The sequence below is a fragment of the Vanellus vanellus genome (assembly GCF_965231255.1).
Source record: "Vanellus vanellus genome assembly, chromosome: 1".
In the NCBI taxonomy this organism is placed as follows: domain Eukaryota; kingdom Metazoa; phylum Chordata; class Aves; order Charadriiformes; family Charadriidae; genus Vanellus; species Vanellus vanellus.
This window is the reverse complement of record NC_138905.1, coordinates 76163514-76190249: the sequence shown is the minus strand read 5'-3', so window position 1 is coordinate 76190249 and position 26736 is coordinate 76163514. Positions and strand designations below refer to the sequence as shown.

The 26736-nt window shown below is 47.9% G+C and overlaps 1 protein-coding gene across 1 annotated transcript; it reads right to left on the bottom strand.

Moving 5' to 3' along the window:
* Positions 1-4314: 4314 nt before the first annotated feature.
* Positions 4315-25005, bottom strand: SSPN (sarcospan). Its single transcript, XM_082484502.1, has 3 exons — positions 24594-25005; positions 10946-11032; positions 4315-5011 (listed from the first exon to the last, which is right to left on the bottom strand). Exons 1-3 carry the CDS (start codon positions 24921-24923, stop codon positions 4646-4648), a joined length of 783 nt encoding a protein of 260 aa, XP_082340628.1. The 5' UTR covers positions 24924-25005; the 3' UTR covers positions 4315-4645.
* Positions 25006-26736: the final 1731 nt, after the last annotated feature.

Sequence of the window (26736 nt, the reverse complement as noted above, 5' to 3'; positions counted from 1 at the left end):
GCGGCTTCTCTCACACGCTAGCAGCGTGCTTTCTGTTTCGAAAGGCCCCCAAAGCAAATATCCCGCTGGCTGGTAGCGTGAAAAAAAAAAAAAAAAAGAAGAAAAAGGGGAAAAAAAAAATAGTGCCGTGAGTTGATTACAGTTTCCAGCGCTCTTGCGCAGAGCTGTTTTTTAGGCAGAGCTCCAAGCGGTGCCCACGCAGAGCTGGCCGGGCCGGCGAGGCGCAGATGGCCGTCACGTAAAGTGGGCTGGTGGCAACCCCGGCGTGGGGCTGGGGCCCGGCGGCGGCGCTTCCCTGTTGCCCACCGGCAGTGCTTCTCTGTCGCCCACCAGCTCCTGTCCTTCCAGCGGCAGCGGGGGAGGGAGAAGGGCGCAAAATCCAGCCCCCCCCTCCTCGCCCCCCTTCGGGACTGGGTGCCACCTCGGCGCCGGGTCAGGTTGAGAATGTGACATTTTGGCTCCGTGTAAGGCGCTGCGTCTCGGTTCCCTTTTCGCTGCCGTTATTGTCGCTCCGGTATTTGCATAGCACAACATCAACGCGCCTCAGAGCCAGAGGAAAGTGGTAGCTGCTGCTTCTCCTTTTAGAAAACAAGCAGTTATCCATGCAACACCATCACCGCCTGCGTGCGCTTGCAGTCGTGTCACCGGGGGGGTTACAGCCTTTTGGAAAAGTTTTGCACAACTAAATTTAATCGAGACTGATGATCTTTAAGCCCAGCTATAAAATCCAGCGGAGAGTTATATCCCAGTAATAGACCCTATTAGAGGGTCTAGCACAGTCTATAGAAAGGATCTCCTCTCTATTAAATTCTCTAGGGCTTGAGTTCTCATTTACACAAAGGGCCCTTTTAGCTGTGTAAAATGGCCATAAAGTAGGTGTAAAAATGATTGATGCCATCTTTACAACCCCTTTACACTCTGAAAACAGTGTAAAGTGGCCAGGGTGCAAATGAGAATCACACCTGGGCTTGTGAGAGTAAATTACACTGAGCCCTTTGCGATTTCTCTGTGTCCATAGCGGTTTAATCCTACACCTTTCTGTGGAATTCACCCAGAGAATAAATTTCGAGGACTTAGCAAAATAAAAAAAAGGTCTTTTCTTCAGCACCTCTGTCCTTTCCGAGCCTTTTAGTCCCATTCTTTCTCCTGGTGCAGTCCGTGTGGACTCCGACACCAGGAAACAGCTGGGAGCTGTCTGAATATGCTGTGGTAGGTGAAAATCCTTTAATTAGTACTTTCCGAAATTCTTGGCCCGAGCAAAATACATGTTGTAAAACCATACCCAGGGGGAAAGCGGTTCCAAACGCTACTGTGTCTGTTTCCCCATCTCTTTTGGTTTGATTTTAAGCTCTTGAGATATATAAAGAGGAAATAACAGAAGTTAGTCTTTGCTAGATCAAAATGCCCCATGTTTATTCATTAAGCATTAAAACAGCAACAGAATATACGATGAATATTGCTTTCTTCCAGAGCAAAGGGTTAAGCTGCAATGTGCTGATTAGTGAACCAAACTTGGTGGCTGTGGCTCGAAGCGGAGGGTGTGCTGTTATAGAATCATAGAACAGTTTGGGTTGGAAGAGACCTTAAAGGTCACCTAGTTCCAACCCCCCTGCCATGGGCAGGGAGACCTTCCACTAGACCAGGTTGCTCAAAGCCCTATCCAGCCTGGCCTTGGACGCTTCCAGGGATGGGCCTCCAGAACTTCCCTGGGCAACCCGTTCCAGTGCCTCACCACCTTCAGAGTGAAGAATTTATGGAGGTGCACAGCCTGCTAAGTGGCACAGGCTCTCTTCTCCAGATCTCCCTTCTCTTCCCTGTCACCGTACTGAAGGCATTTGCAGCGACCCTGTGATCATCACCTCCACATCTTTCGTGCTCTAGAGGACTCCCAGTAAATTTAAGCCCAGGAGAGAGTGGGCAGAGGCCAGGCAATGTGAACCCAGCCCCATCTAACAGGGGCTGGCCTCTGGGAGCCCAGAGCCTAGGAGGTGATGGGAGATGAGGACCAAAAACATGAGGGTGAGACGGAGGTCAAAGGATTAAGGAGAGGAAAGCCCAGCTCTGGTGGAAACACCGCTCAGCTGGGGCCAACCAGCTCTCTCCCACATCAGCTCGCTGCCGCCAGCCCACACGCAGCGCAGCCTAAGCTAGAGCACTGCAGACCAAGTTATCTTCTGGACAACGGGAAATTTGGGAAAGGGCAGGGTGGGAAGCATGCCCTGCTCTGCCAGCAGAGCCTTCCTCTTGCTTCGCCAGCCATCGGGGTGCAGCGCCTGGAGGTGAGGGCAGGAGGAAGCCCCAAAGCTCAGCTGTTGTTCAGCCTCCCCTGGTCCCTCTCTCGCTTCTTGTTACCTTCTTTGTGGAGAGGAGAGCCCACATCTTGGGCGCAGTGAGGGTCGTGTAGGTGGGAGGCAGGTATATCCTCTGCCCTACGCTTCCACAGAGACCACAGCTGGAGTCATGTGAGGGATGGGTGGCAAACCAACTGCTGAGTACAAGCAGCAGGTACATCCATCTCCTACGGGAGGCTGCTGGCTCTGGTCCATGAGTGCTGCTTGCAGCATGCTTTGCCGGAGTCGGGGGAGGTAGGCTGGTTCCTGCCACCACACGGACGGCCCCCCCTGATGCCGGCAGGCAGGTCTTCTGTGGCCAACATGGCACACTCCACCACTGTCTCGGCTCACTCCCAGCACACCCAGGAGCCAGGCTTAGGACTTCGGATGGGTGGAGACACGCGGGCAAGCAGACAGGCACCCTTGCAAACGTGCCCCGCAGCCACGCTTACTAGTGACTGTTATTTTAGGTGCATGAAAAAGGCCAGTTGGAAGCTGGTCTCAAAAACCTTCATTTTCTGAAGCTCCTCACTTCGCAGCTTGGCAGAGAGCACCTTGGTGACGCTACGTCTACTCTAGAAGCACTTTCCATGACAATAACTCGAGCACGTACATGGAGCAGTGCTCTAGGTGGACCACGGAAGACCTAAGCACTATGTTGTGATCTTCTGACCCTGGAGGTATGCTGGTCTAGCCCTGGGATGATGTATCATCGCCATATGGAAGACAATTTTTGGGTAACATTAGAGCTAGTTAGACAACTAGCATTTGCCAGACTGGCTTTTTGCTGCAGGAAAAGAAAGTTTTTTCTTCTTTGAAGCCTTGTAGAAATTTTATTTGCTTCCTCCTTGCTAATGATTGTGGCACAGTTTTTCTGGCATGTGATTGCTCCACCCCACCTCAGAAACACCCTTGCGCTGGCGGGGATCGGGAAATCCCTAGTCATCGCAGGGTGTGAGCACCCGCTGCCTTGCCCTTGTGCAGCTATCGGCAGGCAGTGCAAAACGCTGCTGCCGCCGAGACAGAATTGCTCCTACGTTTAGAAGTCCACGCTGCGCAAGTGGAAATGACAGTTTGGGGGACAAACTGCCATACTTGTCTCGATGTAAGGTTAATAAGGCATAAAGAGGATCTCGAGCCACACTTTCGGGGTGAAAAAGCACTGTTTGAATGTGGTTTGTTATTCTATGCTGCTTATTAAGAAATCGTTATTCTCTTGCCCTCATTATTCTAAACGATGTCTTTGGGAGACAGGCAGTCTCTTCTTGCTTCCCTCCCTCCACCCCATTTTAAAAACATTCATTGTTGCAGGGATATATCTTTCAGGGCTGTTGGCCCAACTCCACTGCTGGTGTGTAAGGCTGATTGTCTTCAGAGGAGTTACACCAAAAATGCATTTGGCCTTTTGTGCCTGGAGTATAATTGGTGGAACTGGCTAGACGCCGGGTTTGGGAGCCTGCAATTACAGCAATGTCAACACAGTTTTCAATGTGACCAGTGATTTAGGGTCCTCCACTTTAGGAGTGCAACTCGAGTTTTCTTAAATTGATCTTTTCTCACAAAGTGCTGAGCACTCATACTTCAGAAACCTGCCTGGGGTCTCAAGCAGGGTCCACCAAATCACCGTGAGTCAACCCACTCATATTGTTGTTTATTAGTAATCGGATTAGGTAACCTATATCATTAGTCACTCTGAAAAGCCTTATGTATATTTTATATGGCAGCTGTCAATATATTCACTTTGCTGTTGGTCTCAGCCTGCATTTGAAGAGGTCTTGACCTTCCTTATTACTTTTCCGTATGGTAAATCCCCATCAGGTTAGCAAGGATTATAGCCAGAGCATCCGCGAGACAATATATTCCCTAATCATGATCAGCATAATTATAATTAAGCAGTTTGGACCAGATCCTTATCTGGTAGAAATCAGCATAGCTTGTCTGAAGGCAAGAACAGATATCTACCAGCGAGGGAAATGGACCCTGTTCCTTAAGGGCTGTAGCCCTGCAGATGCGTTCCCAAAGATTTTTTAAGCTCTTATTTTGTCTATGGCTATTAAAGAACCTCTTTGGTGAGTATTTGTACAGCTGCATCTTTAGGACTTTGTGACCTCTAGATAGTCTCACAAGGGATGTTTTGCAAGAGCAGCCATACGCAATGCTCCTAAAATGATTGAAAAAGATACTCGTTAAAACTGTGTGAATGTTTTTCCTTGTCAAAAACCTTATAAACACTCATCCAGCCGTGATGTCTATGGTGGCAGTACGCTGACATTTTCTGTTCCCCGGCTACGACCCCCCGCCAGCCCCAGACCCTATACTTTCTGTTGCTGGCCTTCAGTCGCAGTTAAAGGGTAGAACCGAACGCCCACATAAAAGACCTGGTATCTGTGTTTCCACATCACGAAGCACGCCGACAGACACACCAGGGCTGCGATCAGATTGAGAACCATCTGCAGAAGTAAGTACAGGTTGAGCATGCTGGTGAGGCTGCCGCAGTCAGCTGCGTCCTGGTAGACGAAGGTCCTACCGAGGGGGTCTGCAGTGTCCAGTTTGCACTGGCAGGACTCGAGGATGGTGTCGCAGGTAAATTTTGTCATCTGCAAATAATGGTGTGCAGCAAAAGCCACTGCCAGAACGCAGGCAACCAGACCCAGGGCGCTCAGGAGAAAATACATCAGCTGAAAGAAAGGAAAAAAAAAAAGAAAAAAAAAGAAAAAAACTCTTTTTGCAGCTACACAAAGAATGAGGAACACAGAATGATTGTATGCACATGTATTTCACAGGGAACGCATGCATTCGACGGACTATCTGGACACTTTGTGTGCTTTGAAAATTGCAAGACAGCCGTAACTCCCCAGTGATGCAAAGTTCAGCAGGTCATCTCAAGAACTAGTCATTCTGCCTTGCATATTTTATGTGAGTATTGCCTTGCAATTTTGAGACCTGATAAGAGCACCAAGAAATCTGTGCCTCTAGACAGCCAGAAGCTTTACCGAGAGGGAGGGAGCATCTTCCTCTACCATTGTACCTGCATTGGCTTAGACTTAACAGTCGTCAGCTGAGATAAATTAGCGCAGTTGCCTTGAAGCAGCGCTGAGCAGACGGAGGCTGAGCAGACCGAGGCTGACATCTTATCCCAGGCTCTGCTGAGAAGTAGGTGTTTTTGAAACTTTGCTCAGGTGTTATTCCCGGCTCTTGGTTTGCCTGCCCAAACAAATCTGATTTAGACTTGCAAATCAGGCAGGGAGGGAGGTGGCTGATCTCCCGCTTGCGGCCCGGTGAGTGCAGCCAGCCTGCTTGCTTCCCGGGTCCTGCTGCGGAGCGGGAATGCAAACTTCCGCAAGAAAGCGCGTGCTGTGCTCAATCCCCTTCCAGAACTTGCCCCATAAATGTGAAGGAGAAGTCGTTCAAAGGCGCGGAAGAGCAGTGAGCGCCTTTCATTTCTCGGTGCCGCCCCTGCTATGGCATGAGAAGGACAAGGGTCTGCTTGTCACACCCCCCCCCCCCCCACACGCACACTCCTTACACCAGTGGCAGCTTTAAAATAGGGTGGCTTTTATCAAGGGTAGCTCTGCAGAGTCCGCCCCCACAAACGCATGGAAATCGGCAGCGAGTCAGAGCCTTTGTCACTCCGGGTTGCACCTGGGACCTTTGGATACCAGAGCATATGGACTTCCCTCGCTTTTGATAGCTGGAACTGGCAGGTGCCATGCTGCATACAAAATATGTGTGAATGTATATTAAAGTCATATTCTGTGTTTAGCCAAAATAGCATTTTTGGTTCTGTTCAGCACTGTAAAAACATTTATTTTTCTTGGCATCTTATCTGTCAGACACATGGCATGGTTGGGAATCTGTTATTTTAAACAGCAGCTTCTCTCTTTCTCTCTCTCTTAACCTCAGTACCACAAGCAAACTATCAATATAAAAGCATTTTTATGACCTTGAAACTCCAAGTATGTATGTCTTGATAAAATTCACACTCCTGGTGTATTTGTCTTGTATCTACAGCGTGAATCAATCTTCCTATTCAGTTGCCAGCTCGAAAAAAAATATTTGGGCTTAGTGCAGATCTTAAAGCACTACACACATTTTCTCCCCCATATCACTGCATTCTTACAGCAAGATCTTAGTTTCCAAGACTTGGCTACTATTAAATTTAATGACTTCCCCTGCAGCCTTAAACCAAGGGCAGCTTCAAAATGAGGGTGGCTCTTATTAAATGCAATTACTTTACCCCCACAGCTTTCAAGGTAAAGGTCCATGGGAAAGGTGAAGCTGGAAAATGGGGACACCTCCTCATATAAAGCACGCAGAAAACAGAGCGCTACTGACGGATGGACCCCCTCCAAACAAAAATGTGGTAATTCATAAGATGATGGCATTACTTTAAAAGACGGCGCAAATGTATTTGATGGGGAAAACGGAAAACAGACAAACGTTGATGACCATTCCTCTTCTCTGAGGGATGAAAGTTGCTCTGCCATGTAGAAGTGCTAGCGGACTGGCTGGAAGTGCCTGGATTCAGACCAGCAGGAGACAGAATCAGGCCTCCCTAATAAATGAGATATTAAGCCAAGACTACACGATGTGCCTGATTCTCCCTGGCAGGTATTTTATTTAGCTGCCAACTTCTATCCAAAGTCAGGACAAAATAGCACGAAATCCACAGCCTAAGCTACACTCTGGGTACTGTAAGCAAGAATTTGCCTGTTGTGTACCTAAAGGGAAGGAAATCTCAGAATCCCTTTGAAACGCACCGAATACACGGGTAGCTCTTACAGCAATCCTCAGAGGCAAACAGAGATGCGCGGGGACATAGGGCAATTTCCAAATGGCTTATTATTCTCACAAGATGTTTGCAGAGGAATCTCTCTGCGAGCCGCTGAAAATGAACACATTTCCAAATATCAAAGGTGAGCCAAATGCAAATACTGACTGTGAGGGGAGCACAAGACAGCGAGTGCTGAGATCCCATCAGCAGATTAATCACATGCCAGACCTGGAGGCAACTTCAACATCGCAAATACAACCACGTAGTGAGCTCTGCCCACGAACCAGAACATGCCACTGGAAAACTCTTTTTTAACAGCCTCAGAGAGATAGGCACTGTGATTGCTGTTTAAATAGAAGGAGAAACGGGAAGCGGAGAGAGACGGCATACGATGAGGTCAGAGCATGGCAGCTCATCCTCCTTCAGGTTCCTCATATGAGGAAGAAACATTTTAGCAATATTTACTGGCAATAGTTTTGCTCTGTGCCAAAAAGAAAATAAATAAGCTAAGATGGATCGAGTTCCTCATGGAAAAGGCTTCCCATATTTGTCAGAGGTGAAACCAGAAGGGCGTGCAGACGTGGATCCATGAGACCCCTTCTGAAGGTGGTGGTGGCTCAGCCGTGAGCCCATGCAGGGAACAGGAACCGCGCTGTGTGTCACAGCGTGGGCTGGTGGGGCTGGGTGAGCAGGAGTAAGAGGGTGTCACGCTATCGTGGGAGACGCCGTGATCAGCACTGTGGTGATCTGTCAAATATGGGCAGATAACTCAGGAAGTCCACAGCAGAACTCAAGAATTTCCTATGTATTCTTTTCTCTCTTTCTTTTTTTTGTTGTTTTTTTTTTTTTTCACAAGGGAGAGGATCTCCCCTTTTAAATAGACAGGTAACATGCTGCTTTGCTGTACTGCAGAGCGTGCTTCCGCCAGACACAGAGATGGGGAGGGGCAGAAATTCAGCCTGCGACTTGCCATTGTCCCCCCGAAGGGCAAAGCCACCTTCCCAGAGGTGGTGGTCTCCCTTTCTCATGGACGCACAGGGTGCTGCAGATACCTGTGGTAGTCTCAGGAAGGGACTTCTGCTGAAAGCGGTTCTAACACCTCCTTTTTTAACAGGATCCAGGGCTCACACAAGTGTGAAATGAAAGAAGCAGCTGTTGAGAGGGAGGAAGGCAGAGAGGACTGCATGGGTCTCCTCCCATTTCCCATCCCGAGGGAGTCACTTGCAGTGGTGACAGGGTCACTTCAGGGGTTGACTAAAGTCCCCCAGGCCTCTGTGTGTCTGTGTGTGGTCCTCCTCCCAAAGTGACCCTTGGGCTACACAAGGAATCCCGGACTGCTTACTGCACTCCAGGGAAGCCCAGCCAAGATTTTCTTGTAGGATGATGCTCAGCAGCCTCAGTGGGCACCAGCCGCCAGCATGAGGGCAGGGCCTGGGCTGGGAAGCAAGTCCCCGGGAGGACACTCAGGGAAGATAGGGCTGAACCCAACCATGGCGCTGGATGAAACACCAGGCCCCTTGAGGAGGCGAGAACAACCCGAGTTGCTTGGCTTTGTCTCACGATTGTAATTTTGCATCCTCAGCCTTGTCGCCGAATAGCTAATATTCAGGTTTCTTGTTCAGAGACAGACTTTAACTGACATTTGAAGATCTGAGAAGTGATACTGGAGACTTAGATGAGTCCTGTGTGATCAAAGTCCTGGAGGAGACTCGTAGCTCCTACTTTGTTTAAAATAGGTATGTGCCCTGCAGCCAGAACCTGTTCAGCTGGACAGGCAGCGAGGAGGGGAGGCACCGTGGGGTAACGGCTCAGCTCCCGGTGGGGACGTGGGACAGGAGAGGTGAACAGCCTGGGAATGATCAAGTTTTGTGGCATGCTGCAAGAGGAAATGCCAGGACGGTGGATTTTGGGGAGGAGGGTGATTTGGGTAGGCAACAGTCCGTGGGCTATTGACTGAACCAAAAGTCTTTCAAGGGAGACTTTAGCTCTAATTCTGCCAGGTGACGAGGAATAACCCATTGTACATTGCTTGGGGAGCACTTTGAATATGTTTATTTTCTTGCGGGAGCGATGGCTCCGGTTCCTCACCGCCAGGGCGGGTCGTGTTGCTAAGGGTGGCAGGGACATCTGAGCTGCCCAGCCCGACGCGCCGTTCCCGCCACGAGGGATGACTCCCTTCCTGCTTGGATGCCAAGTTCAATTTAATGCTGCAGGGCAGGCAATAAAAAAGCCTGGCGTGGCAGCTCCCGCCCAGCCCAGCAGCTCCCCGGGCAGCCGTAACCCTTACTTGCGGGCGTAAAGGTGACGGGCCAGAATGTAAAGGCAATCAAAGGGCAGAAACAATTGTTCTTCTTCTCCGTTTCTTTATGTTAAGTACGGGAGAAGACTGAGAGAGGCACAAAAGAGGCGCCAGGGTCTAATTTCTAAGGGAGGATGAATGCCAGGTTTCGAAAAGCCGCTCCTTGCATTTGATTTCCTTCTGCCTTTCGCAGTTAATAATCACTGTTATTTTGTGTTGCTTGTGTCGGTATTTTTCTTGGTTATTACATGTCTGCAAAATATTAAGAGCCCTTAAAATTACAATAATAAGGATAAACAGCCCAGAAAAATGGCATTAAAAATGCCCCATCTGGAACAAAGCGTTCTCAGCCTTTCTTTTCTAGTCGCTTACCAGTGTCAACGAAGCACAGTTTTGGGGCCCGAGGCGGGGCATGGTGCACGGTTTGCAATGCCTGGATGGGAATTTGCTTGGCGGAAGAATGCTTGTCCCCATGGTTTGCTAATGCTTTCCCGTGTTCACTAATGCCCGACCCTGACACAAGGCACCGTGCGCTGAGACACGGCTGCCGGTGCGCTGGTACAGCCTCCCTCACCCCGACCATATAGGTGGGCAGGGGAGATTTCCAGCCACCCTTTTTAATTTGCCTGTGCCCGTGCAGTTTCTTATTTCATGGTGAGGAGCGAAACTGCTGGGAAGATGCTGAGATGCTCCTTAGATCACATTAAAAATTAAAACTTGATTTAAGCGGATCCATTATATGCCAACTTACTTTTTATCCAGCTCTCTATGAATCTCTCTATTTAATCAGTAACCCTCAGCCGTTCACTGAATAGTTCCCACATTATTTCAGCTTTGTTGATCTGAATCTCTTTGATTTTCTTAAAACATGGCAAATAAACCAGTATCTTGTTCTGTTTTGAAATATTTGTTATTAGAGTTTCCCCTTATAGGCTATGGTTTCTTCCTTAACTGCCTGGAAAATACCAGAAAACCATTCCTGCATTTCAGGTGCATTTTCTCTTCTTTTCAACAACTAAGATGATTAAGGGCTTGGAGCATCTGCCTTATGAGGAAAGGCTGAGAGAGCTGGGACTCTTTAGCCTGGAGAAGAGAAGGCTGAGGGGAGACCTTATTATGGCGTACAAGTATCTAAAGGGTGGGTTGAAGGAGGATGGAGCCAGGCTCTTTTCAATGGTTCCAAGTGACAGGACGAGGGGCAATGGGCACAAGTTAGAACACAGGAAGTTCCGTTCAAATACACGGAAACAGTTCTTTACGGTGAGGGTGACAGAGCACTGGCACAGGCTGCCCAGGGAGGTTGTGGAGTCCCCTTCTCTGGAGATTTTCAAGACCCGCCTGGATGCAGTCCTGAGTAATGTGCTCTCGGCAATCCTGCTTTGGCAGGGGAGTTGGACTAGATGATCTCTAGGGGTCCCTTCCAACTCTGAAAATTCTGTGATTCATGTGGTCTTAAAAATATCCCCAGTATCAACTTTTCTGATTATATTTAACAACATGAGAAGAAAAAGAAATTAAAAAAAAAAAAAGTCAAGGTACCTTTACCGTGAACTGCACACACGTCTTCTCATCAGGTTGGTACGAAATACAAAGCATAACAAGTCCCACTAAGGACACCACACAGACCTGCAAGGGAAGAGATGTAAAAATGTGTCAAAGTTAAAAAAGAAAAACCTACAAAAATAAATTTTTTTCAAGCCAAAGCTCCTTTCTGTCTTAGCGGGACCGTAACTCACGGGGCAGTGTGTAAGTGAACTGGTTTGAGTAGGGGCTGCAGCCATGCGTGTGAGAGCCTCGTCTGTGTGGATGCACATGTGAGGAGGGAAGAGCTTTAACCTTCACTTCACAGACACCAAGGCACAAAAAAGCTTAACTCAGAGGGACTTTTTGAATGAGACCTACAAAGACACAGCCCAGCAATAGCCTGGAGGATGTGTTTCGAGTTTTTGTCCATCTAACTAATGACGAAAAAGGAGCAGAAGGCCTATGAAGTTGGGCTCGCAAGCCCAAAGAACACCATCCTATGTACCACTGGGTGCTGACAGGGTTTTTATGTCACCAGTGCAGGTTGTAAATCAGTAAGCATAGCTGCCACTGGATAAGAAACAGCACAGTTTATAGCAGAGGCTTTCAACCTCTCCTAGAGTGAACACCTTACCAAAGAAGACATCGCCTCTGCAATCTGAGATTGCATTTTAGCCCTGTGGCAGTAATTGCCGAGGGTTAACAGTAATGGAAAAGTATTTATGCACTTTATTATTCATTTAGCTGTCTATATTATTAATTCTGAAGATTGAGCTTTATTTGCAGGAGCAGACATTCACTGGTAGGTATTTTCCAGCCACATACGAAGGGAAAATCCTGCTCTGAGGAGCTAGCTCAATAAATATGATTTCCTTTTTCAAGCAGTGTTTTCTGGGTCCCCCTGTGCTGCCAAGCATTCCAGTCAGGTGCCTTCCTCTCCCAGGCGTTTGGAGGACCAGTGAGCAGACCTCACAGGAGGACACAGGAGCCACAGCTCTGCAGTAGGACTGCTGCTTTTTGGCAGCTTCGACCCTGCCTGGACAAGAGGAGTCGGGTCGCCAGACACCTGGTGGCGGCTCCCTGTGCCGCTGTGGGGCTGGATCAGGGAATGAGAGGAGTCCTGACTGTGCCCGCAGAGGGAGAAGGTGGTGTTGGCGGCTGGAGCTACACGTGGAGGAATCCATGCGTGTTTGGATTGCCTTGGAAAAACAGGTGAGTCGATGGCATACACGCGTTTTTTTAATTGCCACTTCATATCACACCTTTAAAAAAGGTCCAGGTGTGATGAGCCTTGGTGGGGACCTTGGCTGAGATCAGCCAGCGTGCTTTCAGAGGTGCTACGGCTTGTCTTCACTTGAGACCAGGAACAAGCCTTGGCCTCCTTGCTAGGAGCGTCCTGATTACAAATGATGGCTACTGAATTCCCAGTGACTACAGCGAGAATCTGGGGTTCCCCCCCCCCCTTCCTTTTACTTTGGGGGTTTTGAAGGCTTCTTATTAATTTGAAGCCGTCTGCTTTCCCAAAGCAGTGGGATTTGCCTTCTCAGGCCAGACTCGGGAGCGAGTTGCCTTTGCTCAGGGGTGGGACTACACCGTGGAGATGCCTGCGGGAGTGCGGAGCTCCTTCATTGCCCCGTCCCAGCCTGCTCGCTGCACTCTGTGGCAGTGCTGTTCACATCCAGATTTCCAGCTCCTTGGGGAACTGCTTGACCTGCAATGAAAAATGCGTAGCTGTCCTTTTAGGCAGCAATGGTTAAACGCATTTCTTTTATGATCTGATAAATAAAATACCAACGTTTTCTCTATATCTGCACTGTTGGTGTAAGGCAGTAGGCAGCTGCCCTGTAAAGGAAGAGTGCCTCTCAACACACGGATAGTTGTGTCCCTCGAGAACCTGTGTGATTAATAACACTTTTTCCCATAAAGTTTTATTTCATGTCATTTCAGTAGGACATGAATAGGAAGTATTGCCTGAGAACATTTCTAAAGAAAGCGTCAGTATTATTTACTCCTTTCCATGTCATGTGTATTTATATTCTGGTCCTATGACTTACACATGGCCTCCAATTTATTTGTTTTCTTCTTTTTATTGTTGACAGCCATAGCTGACAGGGTTGTCGGGGGAAAAAACAACCTTTCCCGTCAAAGGTCCTTCAGCGCTGGGTTGTTTTTTTTTGCCCTGTAGTGCTTCTATGTGACTCAACCATGTTTTATTTCTCAGGATTAATCGCCTATGTCCTTGGTCCCTTGCAGTGTATATTAATCTTTTAATTCAATTAACATGCCCATAAAACTTAAATCTTAAGGAGATCATATCTCTAGTAATATCCAAATGATAAACTCCCCCAGTGGCAGTAGTGGCTGAAGGAAAGAACTTCCAGCAAGAACTGAAAAAAAAAAAAAAAAAAAAGCTTAAATACACTCTCTTAATGTTAGATCCCCAAATTCACGCGAAATCAAAGGGGCTGCTCACATCAAAGCTAGACCTAAATATTTTCAGGATCTGGTCCTGAAGGATCTTGTTATGAGCAATAAATCAAATTTGCTTTGCTTCAGCTACACTAGTGGGCATTTACACTTGCATGAACCGAGGGCCAGATTTGCCTCCAGGTTACTCTCGTGAGACATCATGAGACTGTTCCCACTCTCCCATTCCCATTTTCCCACAGAAAGATGACAGAGCTGCATTCATTTCTGAGGGCTGAGCCAGATACCAATGGTGGAATTTTCTCTCTACCATCAAGTGCCTCGTACAACTTCTGCAAAAGCCCTGTCGGCTTTCAACGCGGCAGGATCAGACCTCCCTCTTCAGAAAGCTTCCCATACAAAAGAGTATCGTTTAAAAGGATTTCCATTCCTGCACGCGCTTTCTAAAGTTCCTCTGGGATTTAAATAATATACTCGGGAATACTTGAAGAGGCACATTTGTAGAGAGGTATTTATAAAAGATTACACTGAGTCGGGATTCCGGCAGGTCTTGGCCAGGATATTTCAGAAGGCTTAAGTATTTCTTTTACAACAATATGCCAACTTTTTTTTTTTTTAACAGAGATGTGTATTTTTGTACATGATGGTAAAAAATAATGATGCTGAAAATTATGACCCATATATGTTTTACATTTCAGTTCTTTAAAGGTAAATTCACTCATTGGAGCAAACTGAAGTGTGAAACATTTATACAGAAAACAGCTTTATGCTTCTATATTATACATTATTAATAGATCGGTTTTGAATTATACGTGTGAAGCGTAACAGCATAACTCTAAAAATCCTCTGGTAAATATTCGTGAGGACCCACTAAGTGACTAAGACAGCTGCATTACAGCAGGCACGTTATGGATGCTGTTGATGCTGATTGCTAAGTAGCATTAGGTAATCCTGCGTCCTAGGGCTTCAATAGCCACAGCAATATCCCAGCGTGAAGCATACATTTCCTATGCCTTATTGACAAAGCACAACCGAACTTGCTTTAGCACTTGCTTGCCACCAATCAATATGCATTTGTTATACAAATAAAATAGATTCTAGAAGAGCTGCAGAATAGCAGTTAATTATATCAGCTCTTGTAACTGTTATCTGGAAATCTAGAAATATACATTTCTATGCTGAGTAAATTTCAACTCAAGTTTATTTCAAGATCCTATATTTCAAAATTTTCCAGGTGGACTAACACACCCTTTGCTGAATAGGTAGTGATGTGAAAGGTTATCCAAGGAAAGAATTTAAATTTAGAAAAGTACTGCCTGGAAGAAGACCCGAATGTGATACAGATGTATTTAGGAAGGCTACAGATTTCATTTTGGTTAAGGCATACCCTCTGAAATCCCCCAGTTCACAATCCAGGGAAAATAGCTCTTTACTAGACCCAGCTTAAAAACTTAAAAGTTTATGCTCTAGAAAAGTTTCAATACTATTTCTTTTTAGTGGGAAGCAGTAGACGTTCCTTCCATTGGGCAGGAACATCTCAGGGCTGAAAAGTGACTTCAAAATTAATGTTTTTAAACGACAATCGAAATAGGAGTAGACATTTTCTGGGTGGCCCCCACCCCAAAGAGGGCTAGAGCCTGTTGAAATGAGAATTGGATTAAGATCCTACAGATTTCAGCAGGAATGGGAACTGATTCCAACCGCGTTTAGGAGTGGGTCCCAGCTGATTTGCCTGGGAGGAGCCCTGCGCCCACAGAGATCTAGCGTGCAGTCCTTGGCTCTTCGGGGCTTTGGCAAACCAGCTCTCCCGGTATGCGCACACAGGCTAGCACAACTGGCTGTTCCTCGCAGCTTGCAGCCTCACACACTGCTGCGGAACAGATGGTTCAACAGTGAGACTGCGACCATACCGCAACGCACACTCGGCACTTGCAAGGAGCGTGCCTTTAACATATCTCCCTCATCTTAAAACCAGAACCCAAGCAGTAAAAAAAAAGATCGATATCAAGCTTTGTTGTATGCAAAATCCCTCACCACCAGCTTTACTTCAGCTGATCCGCCGTGCTGAAGAGCTCCACCAAAGCACGGAGGGCCGACACTCTGCCCATCACGGTGCCAGCATCCTCCTGCACTCGCCAACCCTGTCCCTCCCGCTAAACTTAATACGCTTCTGAAAAGAGTCACGGGTAAGAAAAACAGGCTCTTCATCTCTGAGAGGAACGAACGCAGGTGACAATGCAGAAGGGTTTTTGGACAGAAGCCCGCAGACATTGCCACCCAGTGAAGACCACGAGGCTCGGGGCAAGGGAGGGGCTCTCCCTGTCCTCACCTCCCTGTGGCTCACTCGCATCTGGTCCCGCAAGGACTAAGGAGAAGGTGTACGAGCGGCGCAAAGACACCCCGTGGCAGTGATGGAGATGGTTATGTAATGTACAGAACTGGAGGAAACATGAACACATAGGGCACAAATTTCCACTGTGGTTTGCATTCATTATCTTTGCACACTGACATATTAATGTGGTTTGCTTTATTTCAAAGGGTTTCAAAACCACAGATTGTTCTGATCTGTCTGCATCTCTCCCTTGTATATTTGTGAAACTGTTTTTTCTTTAGTTATTGCTAAAATTTTAGCCCAAGTGTTGCTATAGAATAGGTGGTTTTCTCCAGCAAAGCGCTTCCTACCCAGAGCATCTTGGAGACCCTGGCACATGAGGCTGGTAAAGCAGGAGAGTTGGCAACATCCACCAAGACATGAAGGAAGGTAGCAAAAACCTGGATCAAAGGAGCATCTTGGGTCTATGCCACACCACAAGACAAATGCCCGCAAACACTCACAAAGACATAGTATAACTCATCTACTCTTTATATGGGGACTTGTTAGCAAGAATTTCCTGCAACAACCTTTAGGGGCAGAAAGAAAACATGTTGGAGGACAATACCTTTCAAATATAGGCAGTGCAATGCCACACAGCATTGTTGAGACCCACGGGTGGAGTCTTCCTTTTTAATAAGAACTTAAACTCTCAGACTTCAGGGGAAAAAACACTATGAACAGAATTAGGAAGATATTTCCATTATGGACAAGTTATTTCCTAGTTGCTTATTTCAAGACTGGATCTTTCTGTTTGTAGGGACAAGGGTAAAGAAATTATCTCTGGTAGCTATCTCTGAAGTCTCTGGCTTACCCTCAGAGGCAATACTTGTCTTGACGACTCACCCGTCTTATCAGATATGGCTCCACACGTTTGGAGAAGCCACGTTATGCACAATTTAACAAACCCACTGGACACTGACTTTGATGCAAGAAAGAAAATGTTCCTGTTGGCTTTGCCATTATGAACCAGGATCATCTCTGATGCCAGACATCTGTACAGGCTGTTGCAGACAGCGACAGCAACACTGATGTTCATTCGCTTTATGAGGTTTGAGGAAATGGCAACAAAAGAGGGTGCTACAGGCAGCTTTCACTGGTAGCTTTCATCAGCCTTGGGTCTCACTACCACATGTAAAAGAAGCCAGTTTGCCACATGGAGGTATTGGACCTTAATGGTTTTTCCTCTTATGGGTTTGTTGTTAGATTTAAGGACAGTCTAGGTGCATACAAATTACTTCCAGAAATAATAGCTATATGTAATGACAAACATGTACATTGTGGTTGCAGGCAAAAGCCATCATCATCTAGGAAATCATTCTCTTAACAGCCATAAAACCCCATGATAGCTGACCATCCCTGTCCCACCTACAGGTCCCTTCAAACCATGCAATAACACACCGTGACAGGTACACAACTTTCTTTTAAATACTGGAAAGCAATCAAAACCCTGCAAGACCGTTCATAATCAAATTAAACCATACTTTTCTGTAACGATCTTTGATGTTTAGGTCAGTTGCTCAGCAGTGAAAATGGTCACTTGTGCTATGGTGAGATTTAATTCCCTTGGCAAAGCATCGCCAAGTCTACCATCACTTACAAAGCCAGGAGCTGCAGCAGCTGCATGACTGATGTTAAGTCACAAATACGGTGCTGGGTGATCTAACACCTGAGGGAAGAAAAAAACCCGTTAAAAGGTCCCAGAGCCAGCAGCGATTTGCAATGTGAGAAGTGTAGCATGGCTAAGCGTGCTACCTGAACACGACTCGGTTTGAGATGTGTCCATGACTATGATGCTATGGAAAGGCATCATCTCTATAGTCATAAGGTTACCTAGGCTGAGGAAACCTGTTTGAACAACCTCTCTCTCTCTCCAAATCTTGCCTAGGCTTTTGGCACAAAGATAATTCAGCCAGGAACTCTGATTTCCTGCCTCCTTCGCCTTGAAGCTGGAGCTAGACCAGGGGACTAAACCATAGAGGTGTCCAGGATTAGATCAGCACTTGACCAGGTATCACACAGACCTCTGGTGTGCAGCTGCCTTCTCAAACCATTATGAAAGGTGACATTTCAACATTTTTTCCCATCAAAATTTTCCACTCTATACCTGATCAAAATAAAAGTATGACTTTCAATTAATCAGGCATCAATGCAGAGTTACTCTTAGAAAATGATCAGATTTAATGGCAGAGGGCTCTGAAGAATATGGCTCTGGTGCTACATACATATATGGCTATAAACAAGCACTGGAAACCTCACCAGAGCATATTTCGTGCAGCGCACCTCATTGCATACCATTCAGTTTCACATACTTCGGAGAAGGTTCAATTAAATACCTAAACTTGGAGGGTCTTCTTGAAGGCAGTTCCCCCTCAAATCTTTTGATGTTTCCCCATGGTTAATTGAAGCTAGCTCGTATAAAAAATGGATGCCTGCACGACTATAATTTCCATTAGCTGCTTTGATGGCACCAGTTTTTAAGTGTCACCTTTTATTAAAAATTGAAATCGGTTTCCCTAATAACAAGTAAAAGTTAAAAATCCAGCAAGGCTGTATAGGAGGTAAAGTCTGACTGAAAGCCACCTCCACAATTGCTGCAGGAAAAGGTGTCAAAAGCAACAACAGAAAAAAACAGCGAGGGGCCGGGGCTAACAAGAAAGTGTCTCTCTCCTTTCAGGCTTTAAAAGAGAACGCATTTCAGGGTTTTTTAAACACTCAGACATCCCCCATATCAATATGGACAGGGATCAGTTGCCTCTCACTCTAGCTGGGGATGCTTCCCAACTACTGACCCTCTCTAGGAAGATAAAAAGGCTGCCTCACGCATAAAGCAGTTGTCTGATGTTTGGCAGGGCCACCACCGTGCAGCTGGAGCATCCGGCCTCATGGAAAATTGTTACATCCAGCAGGTGGGAAGATCTGGAAAGAGAAAGGCAAGGAGACTGACAGGGGTTTACCTGCACAGGTTTGCCTTGTTTTATCATGTGAGAGGCCATCTGCAGAAAGGCTCTTAGGTGGAAACATCTACAGAGCCTGATCTGTTGGGAAATTGTCAGAGACAACGTGACTCTTGAATTGCTTTGTTACACTGAGACAGGGAAACGATCTAAATTACAGGAACAGCTATAGGTACAGCAAATCCTTTCTGGTCCCTTCTGGTCCCTTCTGGTCCAGAGGATCACGGGTCTAACCAACCTCAGCTAATCATCAGGACACAATTTGTAATTTAGATCACTTTATAGCACGGTATCATCCTTTTTTCCCCAGACGACTGTATACAATGCTTCGTCCTTTCAGCATCCATCTCACAACAACGTTCTCAAAACTTCTCCTTAACAGTCACACATATCACCCTTATTGTACCCATTTTCAGGATGAAAATCCCAACCCCTGGCCTCTCCCTGTTGCCATCGTCTACCATTTCCAAAGTTCAGTTTAATTTTTGGGGCCTTGCTGCTTCCCTGGGAACTGGGGATGCCGTGCTGAGAGCTGTACAAGCCCAAGAGGGTGCTAGGTGTGGGAGGTTGTCATGCCATCTTCCTGCCCTTCCAGCCCCAAAATGGCACAAACCCTGACAAGCTAAAAAGGCAGAGGCTGCGACAGCATTGCCTGTTACAGGCAACGCTATCGATTTTGGCACTCAGGTTTACCAGCCCATGAGCACGTGCTGAGTCAGTGGTAGGACCCACCACCTGAGTCAGACTCTCATGCAGAAGCACTTCAATTAAACAAACATCTCAACTATCAGCATCTGATAGGGATACGCAGCGTCGGGAGATAGTCCTGGCTGTTTGTTACCCATGTTGTACTGAGCATCAAAAGGTCTTCCAAGCATGAAAGCCAGCCAAACTCCTCCGCCAAGCCCTGGTTGTCTTGCACAATTCCCTGGTGCTGCCACACAACGCACTCTCCCTCGCCACTCGTCTCCCGCAAACTGTCCCTCACATTTGGGTTTTCCAGCCATCGCGGGGTCTTCATTTGTCTCACCTATCCTTGTCTGTGAGAGACTCGAAGCAAAGAATTTGTTTCCCTTGGTGAAGGTTTTGGCTTAAACCTTTTAAAAGTTTCTTTTAAAATAGTATAAAAACTGAAAGAGTCATAAGCATTTCTGACTCCAGGTAAATGAAGAACACTTAAATTGCTTTTTCAGTTAAAAGACTGCCAGCCTTTTGCACCACAAAGCCCCGCATCAGCCTTACTCCACCAGGGCGGAGAAACCAATGCTTGGACGTTGATGCCAAAAAGCCACGAGCCATGCCTGCCCCTCGGGTAAAGCTCAGGGACCTTCTGGCCTGGGGAAGCACCTGGGGACATGCTGCCCTGAAGAGCCTGAGCAGGGAGAACCATCAGAGCTCCTGGGCTGGGAGCTCGGCCCCTGGCAGATCTTTTGAGACACTTTTTGCAATAAAACAAATGACGACTGGAGCCACGGTTGCTGCCTTGAGCCGCTTGAGAAACAGGTCTTTTAAAGATGTTTCTTAAAATCCCAATTTTACGTACATCCATACATATACATGGATCTAAAATAACTTTATGACAGAAATAATAAACACCCCGCATAACCATTTCTGATGAGCATTTCTGTAACTTTCTTAACTGCCTGAGTCTGCAAAATGGGGCTGAAAGGGAGCTTGCCTGTGAAAACTCTGATACTCTCTACTTTTGATCACAGTGGAAATAATCTAAGAGCAGATTTTTCAAGGAGAAATACATCGTTTCTTCTTCTGGGTGTCAAAAGGCCACAAGCTAATGAAAAAGAATGAAAAGGATACCATTAATATCTACTGCTCCTGCAACACTTTTCATCCAAGGATCTCAAAGCAAGAGGTGACGGATAGCCATTATTAACCCCACTTTACAGGGGAAATAACAAAGTCTTAGCAAGGTTAAGTAACTTGCCCAAAGCTACGCAGCAAGTCAGTGGCAAGAGATGGAAAAAAAAAAAAAGCCCTGCACTCCGGGCTGGATTTGTGAAGAGTTTGTCCAAGCTCCTTCAAAACAGCAAGAAGGAAGAGGCTGTCGTCCAGCCTGCAGTTTTGGGTGCTCAGGACAGGTCTCAGGGAGGAGTCGGTCAACCGCTTCAGATCTGGACACCTTCTCTGTAAATGGCTACAGGTAGGCGAAACAAATGCCACCCTCACTGTTTTTAATTGCATTTATTTGCCTGTCCCTAGCAATGCGGCAGAGGCATTTTACAGGGAAAAGGTTGTCGAAGTTGAAGCAGAAGTGGTAAATCACGTAGGCTCCGTGGTTTCTGTCCATAAACCTGTCCTTTGGTTTCTGACTAATGCCCCACGGATTTCGGACGAAATGCATTTTGAACCAGTAGGTTTTAGCTGGGTTTCATGGCGAAATGCTTTTGATACAATGCAATCTGTATCGTTTCCTTCTGCAGAAGCTGCAGGAGGGAAGGCCCGGTGCCAGGCACCCACCGAGGAGGACCCCTTCGGTGTTGGGGATGTCCTCCACTCCCTGTCAGCAGATCGCTGGCCACATTTATTCCACAGGATGGTGAACTCAATCCCTGGCATGCGCTATCCTCACAAACCTAGGTGCGCAGGGTTTGGACTGGTTTAAGTCCGACTGCCTGGCATGGTTTTCCTCAGTAGCATTTTACTCTAGCTGCTTCTCTAAATAAGTTCCTTTTCGTTCATGGTAATGCACTAAAGTACTTGATTTTCTGCAAGAAACAGTGTCCCCATTTTGCCACTAATAAAGAAGAAAAAAAAAATCTTTCAATCAATCAGTGTCTATTTAACACATTAGCAATTTTTCTTCATTTTTCTGTCATCCTGCATTAACAGCCGTGGGGTCAAATCCAGCCCTGGTGTAATTCCAAAGGAGTAACACTAGGAATGAGCTTCTCCCATTATCTCTAATGTTGCTAAAAAGGTTTCGATAATAGATTTTTTAAGTTCTTGATTCTGAATACTAATCAAGTCCTTTAAAAAGAGCACTTGAGTGGGATGATACTAAAACAAATATGCTCTGGTATTTTACACCACATCTTTCTGTTCTGTTGCTCATTTCTGTGCGAATAAATGAGTTCCGGGAAGTCACTTTCTGCCATGAGATTTGTTCCTGAGCAGCACAAGGGTCACCCAGTCCCGACCTATACATCCTCCACGCAGCCTCCCACAGCAGCCCAAGAGCCAGCCCATAGGACATCTAGCCACGTGTAGGATGTCCTAGCCAAGGGTCCTCCTTCACAGACCAGTTTCCCTCCAGCTCTCCAGAAGCTGGTCCTCAGCATGCTCCCTGCCACAGCTCACCAGCAGCACCCTGTGACCCGCCCACCCAGAAACTCCAGCTCAGCAGCTCCTGGCCATGTCCATCTTATGTCCCATAGAGACATCACAGCACGGGAACAAAGCAAATGCAGCATGAGCATCGTGTTGTACCTCCTGCATTTTGCCCCTCAGACATACGCTTTGCATTACTCCTGTGGTGCATCAGCCATGGTCAGTGCTCAACACACATTCTCTTGCTGGGAGGCTCTGGGGCTGCACCACCACCTCAACCTCTCTAGCACCAGTTTCCCTTTTACCACCCTCTCTGCTGACATCAGACCTCTCTTTCCCTTCTGCTTTGGGCTGAGGGTGCAGGAGAGAGGTGTGGCTCCCCAGGAGCCTGCCTGGCCATGTTCCCCCACCACATGGTCCCTGCCATCAGTCTGAGGGCAAGCAGGGGGACACCAAAAGCCATTTTGAACCAGGAAGGAATCAACCTGCACTTGACCGTGCTGGTGGCTCAACATTGCACCAGAATACCCAAGGTGAGAGAGAGCCACTAACTCAAATTATAGGTACAGTAACCCCGGCCCATGGGTCCCTACCAGCAGCCCACAGGGTGCACTGGTCTTTCCGATAGCTGGTGCACCCTCTAAGATGAAGCAAAACGAAGCCCTGACCCTCACAGCCAGCACAGTTCCAGGAGATGTGTTCCCCCAGGGGTTATCCTGGCTGGCTGGTGGGTGCAAAGCATGGCCACCACAGCTGAGCTGAGTTCTGCTTTGAGTTGAGGTCTAGCTCAGGAACACACACGGAGAATTTTGCCTGTTTTTCAGGGGGGAACTCTGAAAGCAACTGAACTTTGCCTTGTGCGGGTATCTAAATGATACTACTGTTAGTGGCTGCTGCTAAAAACGAGAGGGGTTAGAGCTCAGTCTTCAGAAAGTAGTGACTTTGGTGGGGTTTCAGGCCCCCCCAAGGGAGATCAGGCAGATATCTCAGGGATATCTCAGACGGATGCTGTTGACATTCACATGGGCCAAGGGCTGCTTCCATGGCTTTCCTTGCATCCCTGACCATACGCTAGTTCAGTCCAGCTCACTCTTTCCCCAGTCTTTGTGTGTCAAGTTTTTCTAGTGAAAAAGCTATTTCAGATCTGGGATACTACAAGTCCTGTCTGGAGAAGAAATAATCTGACCTCCAGGATCCCCAAATAAACTGTCGGAGTAAAAATGTCACACGCTGCTGTTTTATCATCCGTACTCCCCCCTGGCTTGTAGCAGCAAAAACCCTGGGAGGAAGTTCTCCTCCTGAGCAAGGGCAGGCTCTCACCCTGTGAAACATTGCTAAACACCTAGATAACTTTTCGGTCAAAAGAGAAACAAGAGGGGCTAGGTGAATAAGAGGAGCTCTTCCTTTCGGAGCTCAGGTCCTGCTCTTCCCACTCTTTGGAGGGTCACCCAACAGGATTAATGAAGCAAACCCCAAACAGTTCAGGTGTTCAGATAATCCGCCAGCAGATGAGGAATTACATTTATGGGAGATGGTCCCATAGGTGTTTAGAGTATCGAGAAATCCATAAACACCTAAACACAAATTTATTTGCTGGGAGTTTTTACAGCCTAACAACACCCAAAACAGTGCTAACACATCAGTATATATTCTCCTGAAGCCTGCTGCCTAGGGAAAAAAAAAAGTCTGCCCACTAAATTGCATCCATGGCACATCCCAGGCTCATAATCACTGACCCTGCCTCTCCCCAGGCAAACCGCTCATCCCCGAGCACACACGGCCACACGGGGCCACACCGCACACGGCACTGAGATCCCGCACCTCTTCCCAACATCTCCACAGGGACGGCCGGCGCTGGCGACCAGCCCAGGCTTCCCCACCGGCCATGCCTTCTATTTACGCCCAGCAGGACCCTGCCCTTTACCCCGTCCCCGCCAGCCCGTGCGGCGAGGCTGGCGTGTCACTCGAAACTGCGCGTGACTTGGCGGGAGCCACCGGCTGGCCCTGGGATGGGGCTCCCTGTCCCTGCCACGTTACCCATCTGCCAGCACCGTCCCCCTCCCCACGGCCAGCTGAGGTCTCTCCCTCCGGTGGGGGAGAAGTCGGGGAAGGGCGGGGAGGTAAGGGGTTAAATCACAGCGGTTCTTCAACACAGCACAGAGAGGAAGCTCGAAAGACAGCCATTTCTCTCCTCTCACTATTACCAACGCGCCCAGCTAAAAGTTGCGAGTTACAGAGTTATGCTCTCACTTTTAAAACCTGATCGTTAGGGTTTGGTGGGGAAAGAGGGAAGGCAGCGTAAGTAATCAACATTTTTTTTTCAGCATCGCCAGGCAGGAGTTCACGGCAAAGCACAAGCTAATACATACATCTAGTGAACAGCAACCCTGTATTTTATTTAAGGTCTGTTGGGTATTTCAGGGAAGAAGATGAAAGATCGTGTTATTCTGCAGGAGCAGTTTCCTTGGGAAAGTATACCCAGACATTTAATCCCAGGAATATTTATAGTTAGCATAACTCAAATGGTGTTGTGCATGCAGTGGGTTAGTCTAAAGTGGAGCGTCATGCAGCTTGCATTAATGTTGGCAAAGGCACTTTATGGAGAAACAGACTTTATGCTTACAATTATCCCAGCCCAATATGGAGTGTCTCTGACTAGCAGAGAAGAACTGATGCCTGCCATAAGGAAGCCCAGCACTGTTACAGAGATGCCTAATGCCAGCTGCAACAAAGCAAACAGCAGCGGGAAACGGCAGCCACAACAAGTGTGGGATTCCTCCTCCTGGCCAGTTTTGGGATCCCCCTTGGTTTTCTTCTGCTTCTTCTTCTTCATCGCGGACTCCTGCGTCTTGCTCGAGTCGGTGCTTTTCTCCCCTTCGGGTGCCTTCCCTGTCTGGCTCTGGTTATTCAGGGACGTGCTGTGCTGGGGTTTCTTCTCCTCCTCCTTTCCCATGCCGATGAACTTTAGGTTTTCACGTGCGTGTGTGTGTGCGTGCGCTGATGGGGGTGGGAGCTTTTTTGCCCCCCAAAGCTTCGCTTTGTGCTGGCTGAGTTGTTCCTGGTATTTGAATCAAGGAGGCTGAACAAATATGGAAAACATTTGGAGCAGATTGTCGGAGCTTCGAAATGCCACATATAGCCCAGAGAAGAGGGGGATTCGAGGGGGGTAGCGCACTGCCAACGTGCAGGCGCCGGCTCTGCCACGGGGGGCTGGCTGGGCGCACACGGCCGAGCATGCGTGCCGCCACGGCTACAGAGGTGCGAGCACGCACGTGCGCGCGCGTTCGTGGAGGAGCCGGACGGGCAAATAGCGTATAGAAAGTCTGCATTGCCAGCTGAGGAACAGGAGGGAAATCGGTCTGGTCAGGCAGCCCGGGAGCGATCAAGAGCTCGTGTCTGTGCACGCAGCGAGCAGGCGGGTCAGGGCTCGTCACGCCAGGGCTCCCCTGGGGATTACTGGCACGCAGCGCGTAACGCGGTGAACCCAGGCGGCACCGTGCACACAACGGGCACGTTCCCTATGCCGGCTGAATCCCTTTAAATAAGTGCATTTCAGCGGGAGGGAATTGACTGCGTGCATGGTAAATATGAAATTAACACAGGTAAAAACTCAAATTAATATCCTGGGGAGCCAAAAGGAATCCTGTCTCTTCCCAAAAGTTACAAAAGCACAGCTAGGCGTGTTTTATGACGAGGCAGACAGGGACCAGCGATGAGGACTGGTGCTTCTGTGCAGGTACTGGTAGCGCATGGAGCTGAACATCCGACGAGCGAGTTTCCAGGGCTGCAAGTTACCCATAGCAGGAAGATTGTTTATGTTACCTAAAAGGCAGAGGGATATCTTATTGTGGACATGTGGTCACTGCACTTTGTCCATATGTTGGCTCACGTTGGTGCTTGGGGACAGCACACCAAGAGAAGTGATGGGGTTCTTTTTTCCTGGAATACTCTAAAATTGTTCTGCAGTTGAATCCAGCACTGGGAGCCCTGGCAGAGCCTCTCGGATGCTGGTGGGGATCCCTGGGGACTCACCCACGGAGGTGCCAGCAGGACTGGGGTCTGCAGAGTTAGATGGTGAATGTTAGGTCTGTGAACAGGAGGGAGCAAGAAGAAGTGGGCGATGAGCAGTCCGGTGCCGGAGGCGATGCCGGCAGCCGTGGGTTCATCCGGGCCGCGGTGCACACGTCCTCACCAGGGAGAACCGTGGGAAGCGGGAGGCTGCCGCGACGCCTGTGCTTAGCTCACGCCAGAGGAATTACTCAAAAGCTTAAGGGTAAGCAGGTGCTTAAACGCTTTGCTGGCCCGGGGCCCGAGTGCGTACAAGCCTGATGTATTGCCCTCCTATGAGCCAGGACCTGCAGCGGGGCCAGCGGAGCACTGAAACCCCTCCTCCGTGTGTGCAGCTCCGTGTCCCCACTGTCACAGGAACACTGTGAGGACACGTGGGCTTGTGCTGCCGCCCCACTGACATCAACAGGAGCAGAATAAATGGGCCAGCCATCTCTGTCCCCACCATTTAGCCATGTATTTTTTGATTTTCCTTCCCATGGAGGAGTCAATTCGAGCCAATGACAGGAGCAGAGCCTTGGGAGGAGCAGGGCAGGTGGGAAGAAGCCGTCAGACGTTGGGCAAATCAGCAAAGCTGAGTTTGAATGCTGCAGAGCGGTTCAGGGGGGAATAACCAAAATGTTGAAGCACTCAGAGAGGATCTTACGCATGCTGAGATAGCATCAAGGAAATCTTTCCTTTGACATATTGGCAATGCC

Bases quoted from the DNA above. Each gene is read 5' to 3' on its own strand.
- SSPN (XM_082484502.1), bottom strand. From the start codon at position 24,923: ATGGGAAAGGAGGAGGAGAAGAAACCCCAGCACAGCACGTCCCTGAAT. The intron at 11,033-24,593 runs GTAAGCATAAAG...CTTCCCTTGCAG, and splicing joins CATATTGGGCTGGGATAATT to GTCTGTGTGGTGTCCTTAGT. The intron at 5,012-10,945 runs GTACCTTGACTT...CCTTTCTTTCAG, and splicing joins GTGTGCAGTTCACGGTAAAG to CTGATGTATTTTCTCCTGAG.